Here is a 15,029-nt window from a genome sequence, read left to right as displayed (position 1 = left end):
GGACATGGACCTTTCAGTGCACAATGAGCCCCCCGCACCACCCCCCTGCACAGACATGCTATGTAGGGTGATGAGCACAAGCCGAGCGTGCATGGCATGAGAATGGCGGACGCACGAATCGCAGGCAGCTTACGGGAGGTGCTCACCATCAAATGCACACTGGAGCTCGACTTCCTTTTCTGGACACACCATTGAGAGAGGGAAAGAGAAGGGAAGAGAGGAGATGAGAAGAAAAGCACAGAAACTATTCACACATTAGTGTGCCAGCAAGGGCCCCCCTGCCAATAACGCTCCCCTAGGGCAGGTTTACGCAGCAGCAACAGAAATGCACAGACACACGAGAAGGTGCAGACAGGTCCCTGCTACACAGCTCTGCTACACACCGGGGGACAGGGCAGGGCTGCAGGCCCCCATCCACTCAAATGTCGAGGTCAGAGCACAGGTGCCCCACACACTGATAGAAGGAGAGGAGAAGAGGGAGGAATATATAAATAGATATGCACAGGACAGAGGATGCAAGGGGGCGTCTGTATGTGCTTTCCCCCTTCAGACAACAGTGCAATTCCCCCAGGCCCACTGAAGAGGTAAGCAGCACACCCCCATACATGCACACTTGGAAGAAGCACAGGTGTTTTTTTTGCAACTAGACTCGGAGGGTGGGGAGGAAGGCACAGCAGGAGAGGCGTCCTCAAGGGTTAAAGAAAAAGAGAGGGAACTCGTGTGCGTGGAACAGGAAGCAGAAAGCCTCCCTCACACAGAAATGAGGGCTGAGTGAAGAGGCAAGGTACACCCATGCTCAGACACGGAGGAAAGGCAAGGAAGGCAAAAAGGCACTCCACAGCCAGAACACCCTGCGCTCTCAGATACTGGGAGAAGAACAAAAAGGGAGCAATGCTAAAGCACTACCCATCTTTCCAGGAGTTTAATCTTGCTCAAAGACATCTTCAGTCACCTTCAAGGACACCTTTGCACCAAACTCCACTCTCCAGTGAGCCAGGCTCTGCACGCATGCCTCTGTTCTGTCACTGCACTCTCAGCGCCTCACCCTGTCCATGCTGCACTCAGCAGGTTTTCAGCACGACAATGGTACTTCTACACACACATTCCCCTCCGCTCAACACTGCTGCATACTTTTACCACCTGCTCTTCTCCTTTGGTGTTATCTAGGCTCTAAAGCCCACTGATCTGCTCACCAATCTTTCTTTTTGTAGAGGCAAAATGGGACTTGCCATTATCTGTTTTACAGCCTTCTAATTCCTTTCATCTTCTTTTAAGACAGTTTAGCTTTTCCACATGCTTTGCCTTAGGTTAGGGTAAAATGAGATGAACCACCAGTGCATGAATACGAAGCTCAGACCACCAACTACTCAGAGGAATCCTTGACTGGGAATAGAGGAAATCCACATCAGCTGAGGAACTGCTCCAACACTTAAGTTATTTTTAATGTATCCTTTAAGTGGTAGCAGAAGGAGACTACACAGATACTGAAGGGAAACTCCTCTCTAAGGAAGACAGAATCATTTGAAGTTTTGATGAGTTATCAAAAAACAAGAAGAGGAGTAGAAAGTGTTGAGAGAACCGAAAGTTCATGAGAACAAGGAGAGTCAACCAATCCATACAGGAAAAAAAATTCACACTCCTATTTTTCTCCTTAGAAACTACAGGCCCAATTAACACTAACAATAACGTTACAAGTGGAAAGAGAACCCTCTGCAGACCAGAATTTAATTAGAGTACAACCTAAATTTAAAACACTGTTGGTGTATTAACATGACATGAGAGACTGGAAACCTCGGAAAGCACATCATTACTGGCTAGCATCATAACAGGGAAAAAACAACTAGCTAGGCAATGTGAAAAGGATGGGAACACAGAAAGTGTTAAAGCATCAAAACTTAAGTCAAAACATACTCATGGAAATTACTAACAGCAAGCCAGTCTCTCAATTCCCTGATGTGTGGAAGTCAGGTGGTCACTTCAGAAAGAGGAGCAGATTCTCTGCAACTAAGCTTACAGAAGAATCTTGCTTTAGGTTATAATCAGAAGTCACCAGATGACAGAACACGCCCCAAAGAATCACCATATCCTCAGCATAGCTGCAGTACTAGAAAGAGCAAGTGTAAACTACTCTGAGCACCTACAGAAAATGCAATATGTACTAGAAGAGGCTACAGGAAGTAGAGTGATTCCAGGCAACATCCCAGTGACAGTTCTAGGCACCTCACAGGGATATCTTCTTATAAAAGCCTTTTGCATTTCAGTTGTCTGCATGCAGTTCCTCAGTTTGAAACAGAGTATAAACAAGTTAAAATCCCGTACTTGCTGCAACTATCATTCCTATCTACACAGAGCAAAGTCACTTCAGGACTTTGCTTTAGTCCTTTTGTGTGATGCTGAGCAAATCATTTCACGTTTCTGAATCTTCCTTTTCTCTTGCCCTTTGTCAGCTTGTCTATTTAAATTGTAAGCTAAGAGGCAGGGATTTTCTGCTTAGGCACTGCCACAGTGCTAAGCACACTGGACCCTTGATCTCAGCTGCAGTTTCCAGGCATTACAACAATACAGGGAAAAGCCTGAATGCATCAAAGGTGGGTAGGATATGTTACTGGATGTCAGCACTTAAACAGATCTGAAGGGCTCCCTGAGCATCTTGCATAAAACAACTCAGCAAGAACTGTGGCATTCAGGTCCTCTTGGGTTCTCCTCATTTCACTTCAGCATAACCACCTTTAAACAGCGTGGCTTAAAGATCACGAGATGTCCACAGACAGAAGTCGAAGCATTAACTTGTGTTGATGACTGCATGGATGTTACTTGACCCCTTACAGATGTCGACACAGGTAATTTTCTGAGGATTCCCTGTTGGTTCACCTTGCTACTGTGCCTTCTGTCTAAAGCATGCTTTCTCAAGATGCTTTCTCAGCGGCAATGCCAGCTTACAGAGCATTCCAGCCTTCCCCACGTGCTTTTTATTGGGCAAATGGTAGGCAGGCTGGTACCCACCAGGCATAAGATGTATGTTTACAGCAATATTCCTTATGAACAGCAGAACAAATGGTATTTGGTGCCTCTTTGTAGTTAAACAAGATGATGGGAAGGTTTTACAACATTACAGCATTAACCTTCTCACACCAAAATCGGGATTTTTGCTCTTTCAGCTGTGTTCTCCTTTCAGCTGTGCTAGTCAGCTTTTACTGGACAAGAGAACTGTGTGCATGCAGCAGAGAGACAAGGTAAGAAGTCAACAAATTTAGTGGAGCATTGCAAATGAATGCTGTTAAACCTTTTTACATCCCATAGCATTCTACACAAGTTTCTATTTATACCAAGTATTATGCTGGCCTGAAAAACATGATTAGTATCATTTTGTATCCTCAAACCAAAGTGCTCAGGGAAAAAAGAAAACATGGAAAGACGAAACTGACAAAGAGCTTAGAGAAGATCTAATTTTAAAATACTTACAATTATATACTTAACTAAAAATAGCACTTTGTGCATTAATGTATTCTGATTACAAAGATGGAACTGACAGGCCCTCCTAGAACTAGAAACAAACTCATCCTCTCACACTAGCAGGAAGGGAAATTCCCCTTTAGAAGAAAAAGGAAAACAACTGTTTGAAGTGCTGCCCAGAGACAAAATCAACAGCAGGACTGTGACACCAACTACAGGGAGCCCAGACCTTGACAAGGTCAGAGAAAGGCCATTCATCATAAAGAGTCCTTAATCTTCACCCAGTTGTCTGCCCCAGCCCATCCCTTAACCCCTCCCTCACCTCGCAGGGAATGGCAAATCCAGATTACAGACAGAAAGGGAACAAGGAAGCAAGTAGATTTTATATGAAACTAAGTAAAGTAACTCTTAAAATGGCAGCTGCACAATGTTGCCCATAAATTTAGAATCTTTAAAATACATAATTATATATACCTGGGACCTACAGTGCTGGCCACAAGATAGGTGGCATGTTAGGTGGCTCTGCAATTCGTCACCCAGTATCTTCTAGCCTCACTTTCTGGATTTGAAAGCAGAAAAGCATGTTCCTTGGGTATAAAACCTGGGCCTTCCTCTTGTTGCTACTCCATCAGCTTGGATCCAAATTCTGCCTGAAGAAAGTGAGTGCAGCACTACCAACAAAGGTTTGATGAGCAGGGACAATTTAAGATTCAAGGCAGTTTAAATCATTCATTATTTAAGATAACGGAAAAGTTCTCAAGTGCCAAGCTGATGAAATATCTACCAATTAGCAGAATTAGTACTTTAAATAGAAGCGGCAGAGCAAAATGAAAACCAGGAATGCTTCAAATAGACACACAAGGAATTAGCTAGAGGAGAAGGTCATCCATACAGAAATTCATCAAAATAATCCCACTGTGGGCACGCTTACATTGGAATAAAAATGTTTCCTTCCTGCCCTCACCTTCTGATTTTAGCCTCCCGCCCACCCCTTCCCAAAACAGTCTGAGGCAAGTAAAATGTACGCATCCCCATCGCTTCAGCATCTTAGGCTTGCTTAAGCAAAGTATTAAAGTCAGTTCCTACAGAAACAAGTATAACCTGTGTTTGGTTCTTACAGCTAACATCATATCAACACGCTGCTCTTATCAGCGCATGTGCCTGGTGTATCACTTCTCATTTGTGCTAAACCAGCAACAACCTCCTGCACCTTGCATCATATATACACTAACGCACATGTGCATGAAGTTCTTGGGAATAATAACCAAGATACACAGCCCTCACTCAAACTCAGCTAACACTACACAGCATGATTTCCTACAGTATTTGTGAAATAATGTAGGACTCTAGCATAGATATTTCTGAATACCAGCTGAAGATGGGAAAAATACCTTGAATAGAACGTAAATTAGGACAAACTGATTGTGCTTTCTTCTCAATAAGCTGAAAGCCATTAATTTTTTACATTAGTATAGTCATCGGTTCATGGCACAAATACTCTTTCCATTCCATCTACTGTGTGGATATCTCCAACAACGCTCTTCTGGAACACAGCCAGCCTGGACCAGATAAAAATCAATGGAGAAACTGAAACATTTTCTTACAAATCTACACAATGAATTAATTTCTAAGAAGACTTAAAAAAAAAAAAAAAAAAAAAAAGAAAAGCAGAAGTCTCTATGTCTAGCGGGAACATGAGAAACAGCCTAGCCACATGGCACGTGGTCAGTAGTAGACTACAGCTGAAAATAGAGCAGGCGGTGCTTGTTCTAAGTCTGCATCCTATGTAAAATAATTTATATAGGAAGTGGGAGGGAAAAGGATACCACAAAGCTGAAAGTGTATCTGCTGCTCAAGTTATGCTAGGTTCTGCATTATTGCAACAGGCAACAAAAAAAAAAAAAAAAGATACTTCACTACAAACAATGCAAGATCAGATGATCTTAACTGAACCCATCACTAGCACAAGTTTTTTCTCACCCTAGCTAGTTCTGACAAAATCAACGCGGTTAAGATAACGTTTCCTGCAAGACAAACAATGCTTGAAAAGCAGGCTGGTCACAACAGCGAGGCCACCAACTAGAGACTGGCACAGGGACTGCTTCACAGCAGTCAAGTGTGGCAGTGCCACTCAGATGAGCAAATGGGGTGGTAAAAGCCTGTATTTCCATGGTATGGCTACTGGGAAGCACCACCTTACAAGGAGGCAGCAAGGCTGAGGAAGGAGATACACTTGTAGTTGCAGAAGTCCTTCAATAGAAGTGCACAGTGTAGTTACTACACACAGAGGCCACTACGTGCTGTCCTATCCAACCTAAGCACTGCAGCAAAGGGACCTGTACTTCTAAAAGGTCTCCATTTTTAAGCAACAGGGTTACTCAAAACACCAGCTTTAGAAGGAAATATTTAGTTTCTTTCTGAGTTAGAAGGCTCACTGAAACAAGGACTCAAAAGCCCCACCTGAAGATAGATGCCATTTGGGGAAAAGGCAGAGCCCAAGCTGAGCATGTGTGGTGCCAGGCAATGCCCTTCCCGGACACCACTCAGGTTGATACCTCAGAGCAGGACTGCTCTAACACGTAGGAGGAAATTTCTTGCTAACACTTCACTGCAGGTCTCCACTGCCATGCAGAAATAGAGTGGAGGTTCTCAGAGGACAACCCGTTTCACTGCGTACAGAAAAGGCTGTGCTCTCTAATCCAGCATCCAATTCATCACACCTATTCCTTTATGTATAAGGAACAACGCACACCGTGAAGAGTTGAAGAATACTTCAAGTCAGCTGGAAAAGCAAATCCAGTTTTACTCCCTTCACAGAGGAAGATGCTGTGTTCTAGCCACATCTCACAACATGCTCTTCTTATGAACTGGAAGCCTCTTCCAATCGTACAGGTCTCCTTGTGACTACACGACCAGGAAGCTGTGCCTCACCACCAGTGTGAATATTATCTGTTTCTCGAAGATCTTTACCCAAGTAACATCCCCTGAGAGCATATCAGAAATCAAGAATTCTAAGAAAGACTTATTTCTAATTAGGTGACAAAAAAATACGTAGATGTGTTATCTGCTGCTCTTCCAGTTGCTTCTCACCTGTCACATTGGGATTTTGAAGCACTTATCTGTTGGTTCTTGGTGTACAAGATTTGGGATCACCCATTTTTATTCCACTGGGATTTTACTGTAATGTTTTCCAAACTGACAGATGTGACAGCTCAAACATACTCACTACATTATTGTTTGTGTTTGATGTGTGTCTGTACAGAAGATGCAGGCATGTGCAAAAAGGCACACTAACTCACCCTTGCAGACGCATTGCAAAATATGCGTATGCTAGGGCAAAATTCACATAGCTTTTTGGGCAAAAAATCCCAATGACTTGGGCAATGTTAGGGTAGAACTTAGCAGAACTGCAGGAATGCAGGTTTTACCAGAGCAGTCCCCAAAATAAACACCAGTCTTCTGAAACCATCTCTTTTTTTTCCAGTAGCCTTGTTATAATTGTGAGTCCTTTGGAAATAGTCTCATTACAATGGAAACAGGCTGAGAGAGGAGAGAACAAGTGTGCTGGTCAACCCCCACAGCTGGGGCAGAAGGAAGACAACACAGAGCAAAACCGGGAGATGACCTATTCCATTTAATAGCTGTAGAGAAAGGTTTTGGCTTCAAATGGAAATGCAAACAGGGAGAACAAACCCACTCTTACCACGTGGAGGACTGTTATTCCTTCAGGTAGGGGAAGATGGTACTCAAGTCCCTGTCTAGTCCAGTAACAGATGGTAAAAATCCACAGCCTACAATAACATAGCCTTGGGAATAGCCTGTCTGATCTCCAGGAACAAGAGGATGACCACGCACACAAAGAGTGAAATTTAAGTGAGGAAAAAATAATTCCCCTCAGAAGGGAATGTGAGAGTGCCTGGACCTCAGGGATGTTGGCTGAACTCTAACACAAGGCTCTGGTTCCATTCTGTCCAAACAGGAACATCTGAAAGCTCTTCCTTCCCCACCCCAACCTTTGGTATCTGTCAAAGGGGAGAGACAAAGATTTCCATCAGATCAGCTGGGTATCATCAGCCACTGACAACTGCTCTTGGCAATGTTGATACCCAGAAGCATTCTGCACTGAGAAGAACAAGACTAGTCAGAGGCACGTGTCACACTTGAGCAAGTCCTTGATCTTTCTAATCCGTAGCATCAACCAGCTCTCTGTACTTCAGAGAAGGGGGGAAAAGAAAATTTTTATCTAGCTGGTTGTGTTACATATATGGTAGATGTGAGGAACATTAAGATCCCACCTGGGGCTCCATAACCATACACTGATCAGAACAATTCAAGCCACAAGACAGGGCTGTGCTTTTACCCTATAAAGGGATGGGCACCAGAGAAGTGGCTGCCTTCTGTTCAGGTGGTGGGAGGGAAAGTGAAATGGGAAAGCAAGAACTTACCTTCACTCCATCTGATTTCTTGTTCAGAAGGCTTTTGGCAGCTGTGGAGAGAAGCAGAAGAAGGTCAGATTTTGTTTTCAAGACTCCTCTCTCCCCACTTTCCACAGAACTGCACGAGACTTCAGGAGCTAATTTAATTAGCATTCTGCTAATCCCTCTCTAACAAATAGAGTGCTGGAAGACCACACAAGTCAACCATGAAGTCTATCCTGGTAGCAGAGGAACACCCATCCCATCTATTGCCCACCTAATTAGGCAAAAATGCTCCCACTATCAGAATCTCAGAAAGACCAACTCTGAAATGAGTCTTCAGAGCTCCTCTGTTTCTACTTGCAAACTGTGACCCATCCAGGAGAATCAGCAGTTATAGGGGGAAAATCGAAAGAAACCTGCCAGATCTCTGCAACAGGATAAAGTTTATCCTCAAGTACAGCCATTTACATAACAGACTTACAGGGTCAGGATGCTCTGAACATCCATTTTAGACCCTGGAGACTGAATGCTCCAGTCCATCCCAAATTCAAGAGATCACAAAAACTACAAGAGCACCACCCTCACAGCATTACAAAATCTTTTCCTCACAAGCCAAGAAATGAAAGGGTAAAGGGCAAACATAACAAGAGAAGATATTCACAGAATTCTTGCGAACCTCAGGGAGAGGAGAATGGAAGTAAAGGGAATCATTTAAATCCATTTCTGATGATGCAGTACGCTCTCAGGCTATAATGATAAACACTTAAATGCAACATAAGATCCATGTGATTCTGGGAAGTTGCAAAACATAAGTTTACTTATTGAAGTACATCACTTCAGCAGGCCCACACTGCAGTAGCTGTGCATCACTCTGAAATCCCTGCCTATTTCTTAAGCAATTTCACAGACAGAGAAAGAAGTGACTAAAGACAACTTAATATTTCATTAAATGTGACCTCATCTTCTGCTTGGGAAATGTAGCTCCCACTGCTCTCGTACTCATTTATTCAAATGTCTCTGGAAATTTCTCGATGAACTGCTCCTCCATCTTTTCATCCTCGGAATTCACACCAAGAGGTTAGTGTTTACAGCAGTCAGGTGTAAATAGGTGTGTAAATTTCTGGTCCTGAATGCATATTTACCTACGTAACACAACACAGCAGAAGCTGCAAATATATTACCTGCACAATTTTTTAATGTACTTGGATTAAAGGAAAGAGACCAAGCTTCTATCTGAGCATAAATATGTATGTACACACACTAGCAAAAACTTGGCCTTACGAACACTTCCGGTATAACAAGATAATGAAATGTTTCAGTGCTACTTCATTAATTGTATTATTTCCTTCTTCTTGCTCTTTAGGCAGCTCAGAAACATCTCTGCACAGTTTACGCCAGCCAGGCACAAGCATATTCAGCCCTTCTTTCCTTAGCTAGAAAGCACTGCTCCCTGCATCTGCCTCCAGCCTTTCTCAACCTCATGTAACTAGTTAAAAACCCAAAACTTCACATCGGAAAGTCAGTAAGGATCTACAGATACAAGTAATGAATTCTAGTTATTGTCACAAGCTGCCTCACAAAATTGTTGTCTTCAGCGAGCATTGACAATTCCCAAAGAAAAAAAAAAAAAAGACAAACCTCAGCATCAGTCAGAGGTTTCAGGCATAAGGCTTAATTACCTTGAACGTCTGCCTTAGGCTTTGTTTTGAACACGCGGTAGCACACATGACTCATGCTGCAACACTTGAGACAAGCGAATTTCATGCAGCATGAAAGTTTGTGGAACAACTCCTCTCTAAACTAACAGTTGCAATCCAGAGTCCGGAAAACACCGCTAAGGATTTCATGCAGTCCACTTTAAGTCTTACAGAGAAAAGCCATTTCTCAGCACTTCATGAAGATGTGTGTTTCTAAAATGAAAACCCAAATTTTCCAACCTTGAAGTAGGTTTGGAGCAGGGTCTTTCAGAATTTCATCTACATAGATGAATCCAGGCTCCCACAGAGACTACAGCTATCTGGGATCTCTGAAAACCTTGCCAGTTTTCTCCTGGCAATAAATGTATGTTTACTTCTCAGAAGATGATTTAGGAGTTACTTGCCTATGATCTAATCAATTGATTTATCGACTGTACTTTTGTATTCTGTAAGCAAATGCAGATCAGGTCACATCAATACTTGCTTGGATCGTCTGAACATCAGAAGTCACAAGTGATCACCCAAATCAGCATGTGCATACCCTGATGTGACTCCAAAGATCCCGTAATTGAAGTTCATCCCGCAATGCTCTCGCAGCAGAGCAAATACACACCACAGAGCAGACAGGAGTTACAAACCTTATTAGAACCTCAGCTTCCTGACTTAGATTCAAAGTAATGCAACTGTATCTGCTTTTAATAAATAGCCTACAGCTGCTAAGAGACAATGTTTTAAAAAGAACCACAAACAGCCCATATTAATTGTTGAATATATTGTAACTGGGGAAAGGAGCCAGATCACATTCCTTTACCCTTTAGGAGCTGACCCCACAAAAGGAACCTAGCAAGCAACAGATTACTCACAAAACAGAAACTTCGTTGTTCTGCAAAGGAAAGATATTTTGATGGAAAAAAAGTAGTGCTACAGACCCTTTAAGCACAAGTTAAAACTACACTGTCAAATGAATGAACTCCTAGGCACACTATGTTTGACAGAGGAGATAGGAGAAACCCTCTTAAATCCTGTCATCGTTGCTATTTCCTGCAGATAGTACTACCTCACCTAATTAATCGATACCAGGGTCACATGAGCTTTCATTTTCCTCTTGGCTCAAAACATCTGTGAAGTTTTAGAAGATCTCATCCCCAGACAGGAAAAAGCTTCTCTTCATAGATCCAGGTCCCTCCTTACTGGGAATGCAGCTTTTAAGAGGCCCACAAAACAATGTCACTCTATTAGAGAAATCAAAACCCCTCCAGGTCTTTAGGGAAAGAATTAAGTACTGCTTCAGGACTTCTCAAGTGTAGTTGGATGACCTGTCATGATTGGAAGAGTCTGAGCTCTATCCCAAGCTCCCAGTTGGACGTTCTACCTTTTGACTTTGAGTTAGTGCCATTACTCTTCAGTTCCATCAGCTGTATGTATTTCAACTGCAGCAATTAAGAAACCCAAGCAAAAAGAAAAAAAAAAAAAGAAAACAAAACAATAATAATCAAGGTTATGTTACACACAGTCACGCAAAGAAAACTAGATTAAGCTGATCTCTCCACTTCCAAAAGGCATCAAGATATTAAGAATAGCTACTACCTACAAATGCTGTGAATGCTTTGCATCTAAATTTGTATTTCTTTCTGGACAGTTTTTCAGAGCATCTCATTACCTGGGATCAGAGCTTATACTCAAAGCAAAGCTCTCTCATACTGAGAACTTAGCAGGACTCACTACAGAACACCTAGTATTTCCTTTTCTTCTCTTCAGCTGTTAACTGAAGGGGATCCAACAGCTTCAGCCCTTGAGACAAAAGAATGAGCAAGGCAGAGCAAGCCTCCTCCTCCTTAATACTAGCTCAGGGAATAAGTGGCTGCATAGGTCACACACCATTAAGGAGAACCCTTCTCTCAGGCATTTCACGTACTCAAAATCTGGGCCACAGGAGATGTTCTTACCCAAGCACTTCTGCAGCTTCATTAGAAGTGACATTTCTAGACTAAAAATGAACCTAAAACTGCTGTTTAAAAAATAAACTATTTCAGAATCATCAAGTGAAGTAAAAACTAGCTAGCTGTGTGAACAGATCAGATTGATCATACCAGCAGTAAACCCAAAAGAATGTTTTCTAAGGTTCTGCTGAAGCCCTGCAGTTCTGTGTTCCCAGCCGTTCTTTCAAAATCCTTCTCAGAAAACAATGTATAATTTCCACATCCTGTCATAACGTAATCCTGGGACAAGTGAACGGAGGAAGTGATTCTGTCCTTGCAATTGAAACAATCAGAAATACAGTGAAGGGGAAATGAATGACAGTAGTCACATTTACTTTTTGCACAGTCTGTCCTAACGTAGAAGTTAGGTAGGTTCAAGTTCACACCGGTTCAATTTCAAGCAAGAAGCAAGGAAAAACAACTCTGAAGTTATTAAAGGCTCTTCCTTAATTGTACCTTGCTTTAACATTCTGTAGTTTAATTTGATAACCACCACTGAAATCACCTGAATCCATATAGGAGGTTAAAAACATTGCCTTGATTTCACAAAAGACTGCGTGCATAAGTGTGCCCTTCGAATGCTGGAATGATGATTTCACAGAGGTTTTTATTCCACTTAGACATTTATTGTAACGTCACACAATGTAAGGATTGGTTTCCACCATTAGTAAACAGGCAGATGAAATTAATACGCTTCCTTTTCATTCATCATCACTTATAATGCATAGAGCAGACTTGCACTTGAAAGTAACTGGAGTCAGGTGCAATAAAAATCTGACTCATGGATTCGATGATCATCCTTTTTAAAAGAGAAAAAAATGGCAGTGAGGGCAAAGAAGCAGACAACCCCATAAACCAAAAGCACTTGCAAATAAAGGTTTTCCACCCAAATGGAAATGAACACAGATAAGAGTGCACCACAAATGTGCTGAGCCAAGACAATCATCTTCCAAAAAGCACTGATTTGCATGTTGAGATCTGCGTCTTCGGTAAGTGCACTACGTAATGCAGTTGGGTGGAAGCCAGACTGCCAGTTATTAAGCTTGAAAGGATGAAAAACACTTCTGAGACTCCAGGAAGGAAAATTCTAATAGTTGGATGCTTCAGACCTGTTTTTGCCGAGTCAAAGTAATACAATACTCAAATAGCTTTTTACCCCTCCCCCCCAGCAACATTTCTACTTGTGCTGTCTCCCCACGTCAGGTCTAAAGAAATCATTACTACCGAGTCAGAGTTCCTGACTCCTGGTTTCAGACAGGAAAACTAACAAACACCAGCTAGAATTTTCCCCAAATTACAAAATATCATAACAGCTGACTTTGCTTCTCTCTCGTGCCAGACTACAGCTCCATGTGGTGCTCCTCAAAAATAAAACTCCCTTTTTCACACTGGTCACCAGCCAAGACAATGTGACCACCATTACACCATAACAAGTTTTGGGCATGTTTACTCCTCTCCTACTCAATCTCAGACCAGTTAAAACATCCCACAACTCACACAAAACAAAACCAGGGAAGGGATGGGAACAGTAAAATCTTACCTGAAAAATTCCGAGACACAAGCATCGTTGTGAGGATTGCGCCCTGTGAGGAAGAGAAAGCAGGGATAACAAACAGTGTCACTCACTGCAGGAAGGGGCTAGGCTATCTGTGGAGAATAGAGAGAATTAGGTAACAAAGCAGAGGCATCCCAGTGCTGCCCTGGAAAGACCTAGCATACCCAGGTCGTGGCCGTTAGACCTGTCATAGGACCTCTCAGAGTCCGACCTGTCAATAGGCCCAGAGGCTGGGCAGGATATAGTCTAAGACATGTAAAATGGCACCAAGAATGGTGTTTAGAAACACCACTGCTTTCTAGTTCTCAAATAACAAATAGCTGCTCCATACACAATCCAGAGGCTTTCCTGTAGCTACATGTATCTGATAAACTAAGAGGAAAAGATTAAGTGATCAGAACTCAAAATCACCAAAACTTAAAAGTAGTTCTCCTTCAATTCTCTTGCAGGGAAGTAGAAAAGGTGATTATACAGCAGAAGAGGCAGGGGAAACTTACAGCCTCAAATAAAGAAACTACACAGCTCCTCAATACAGTTCTTTCATACCCAGTACTGGAGTACCACAAAAGGTACTTCCCTAACACTAGTGAGTTAATCATAAAAAATATTGTTGTTAGGAATGCATTTAGCTCACATTCAAAAAATTAAAAACAAAAGACACCTATAAACTAACATTCTTACCTTCAGCTTCCTTCTAGCATTGAACTTTCTCAAGCATTCCACAGTCTCCTGCCTGTGCATCATTGAAGCAACAGTAGATCGTTGCTGGAAAAAAAAAAAAAAAAAAAAAAAAGAACAAAATCAGCAGCTTCCCCTAACCAAATCAGCCAGGGGAATTCTCTCCACCTGCACATAGCCAGAACATGCAAACTGACACGGCTGATGCTCCCACCACTGCAGGGCTGCAAAACACTGCAGCTAGTTCTTAACTTACAAATATCACAAAAGAGCAAATAGTGTTAAAGTCAGCATGGTTATTATAAGTACAGATGAGTATCAGCACTCCCTGTCTCTCTGACACACGAATGGGTCAAAATATTGATACGATAAGTCAAACCAACAGCATGCCTATGAGGGACTGAGGTGGAAGCTCTGCAGAAAAAGATGCAGATTGTATTAGTAACAACCTTTAAGGGAAAATTCCAAGCAGTAAGTAAATAATAGTGAATGGCAGCCATCCTGCCAGCTCCCTGAATCCAAGTGCTTGATTAGCAGAGGCCTCAGCATCTTTGCATCAGATTGGCATACAAAGATTTTCAGTGTTTAAGAGGAATAACAACATGAATCTATTGCACCAATGCCAAAACCTTAGCACAACCTCTGGCCAGTGATGCACACCTGTCACCCACAGTAGACCGGGATCCCATCAGCAGCAAAAAGAGAACTTCCCAGAAGTGTTGACAGTCATTTAGAGCACATGAGGAAACCAGAGACTGATGGTGCCAGGCATTTAGAGCACATGAGGAAACCAGAGACTAATGCCAAAGGAGCTGTTGCTCTTGCACAGAGCTGCAAGCCTGTATTCCCTTTACAAGGACAGTGGAAGAATAACTAACTTGGCAGATCAGACTGTTCAAACCAACCATTACCTTTCTCCTGCTTGGAAGAAAACCTGCAGTACCCAAAAGAACTGTAAACAATGCTCAGATCAGCTAGTTCCATGGGAAATCTCTTCCATCCTGACATGGAAGCTAGTCACCTGCTGCAGCATGCACCTTAGTGTGGAGGGAGAAGGTAGCTAAACTGTCCCCTTTAACAACTTCAATGGTCACTGTTCATCCAGCCTCCTTTGGAGTGACACAGGTGCCCAGTTGTTCAACCCTGCCTTAAGAGAGTCAGCACACACACTTCAGAGATGCCAAGAAGCTCAGTGATTCAGATAAAATGTTAAGACTTGCCACCTCCTTTACTTCAGAGGAGCAGCACA

At 42.5% G+C, this 15,029-nt stretch overlaps 1 protein-coding gene across 25 annotated transcripts in view; it reads right to left on the bottom strand.

Annotated features, from left to right (window-relative positions):
* Window positions 1-15,029, bottom strand: part of CAMK2G (calcium/calmodulin dependent protein kinase II gamma) — a 109,389-nt gene that overhangs the window by 19,892 nt on the left and 74,468 nt on the right. For 13 of the 25 annotated variants that reach the window (XM_068689435.1, XM_068689443.1, XM_068689446.1 and 10 more), the window contains 4 exons: window positions 13,784-13,867; window positions 13,088-13,130; window positions 7,899-7,939; window positions 147-179 (listed from right to left, as the gene is read on the bottom strand). In XM_068689435.1, coding sequence (XP_068545536.1) covers window positions 147-179; window positions 7,899-7,939; window positions 13,088-13,130; window positions 13,784-13,867 — 201 coding nt within the window. The remainder of the gene's footprint in view (window positions 1-146; window positions 180-7,898; window positions 7,940-13,087; window positions 13,131-13,783; window positions 13,868-15,029) is intronic. The other 12 variants (XM_068689437.1, XM_068689453.1, XM_068689445.1 and 9 more) reach the window with 1 other exon arrangement.

This window comes from Anas acuta, chromosome 7, assembly GCF_963932015.1.
Source record: "Anas acuta chromosome 7, bAnaAcu1.1, whole genome shotgun sequence".
Classification (NCBI taxonomy): Eukaryota; Metazoa; Chordata; class Aves; order Anseriformes; family Anatidae; genus Anas; species Anas acuta.
Note: the sequence above shows the minus strand (reverse complement) of the source record. Positions and strands in the feature narration are given on the sequence as shown.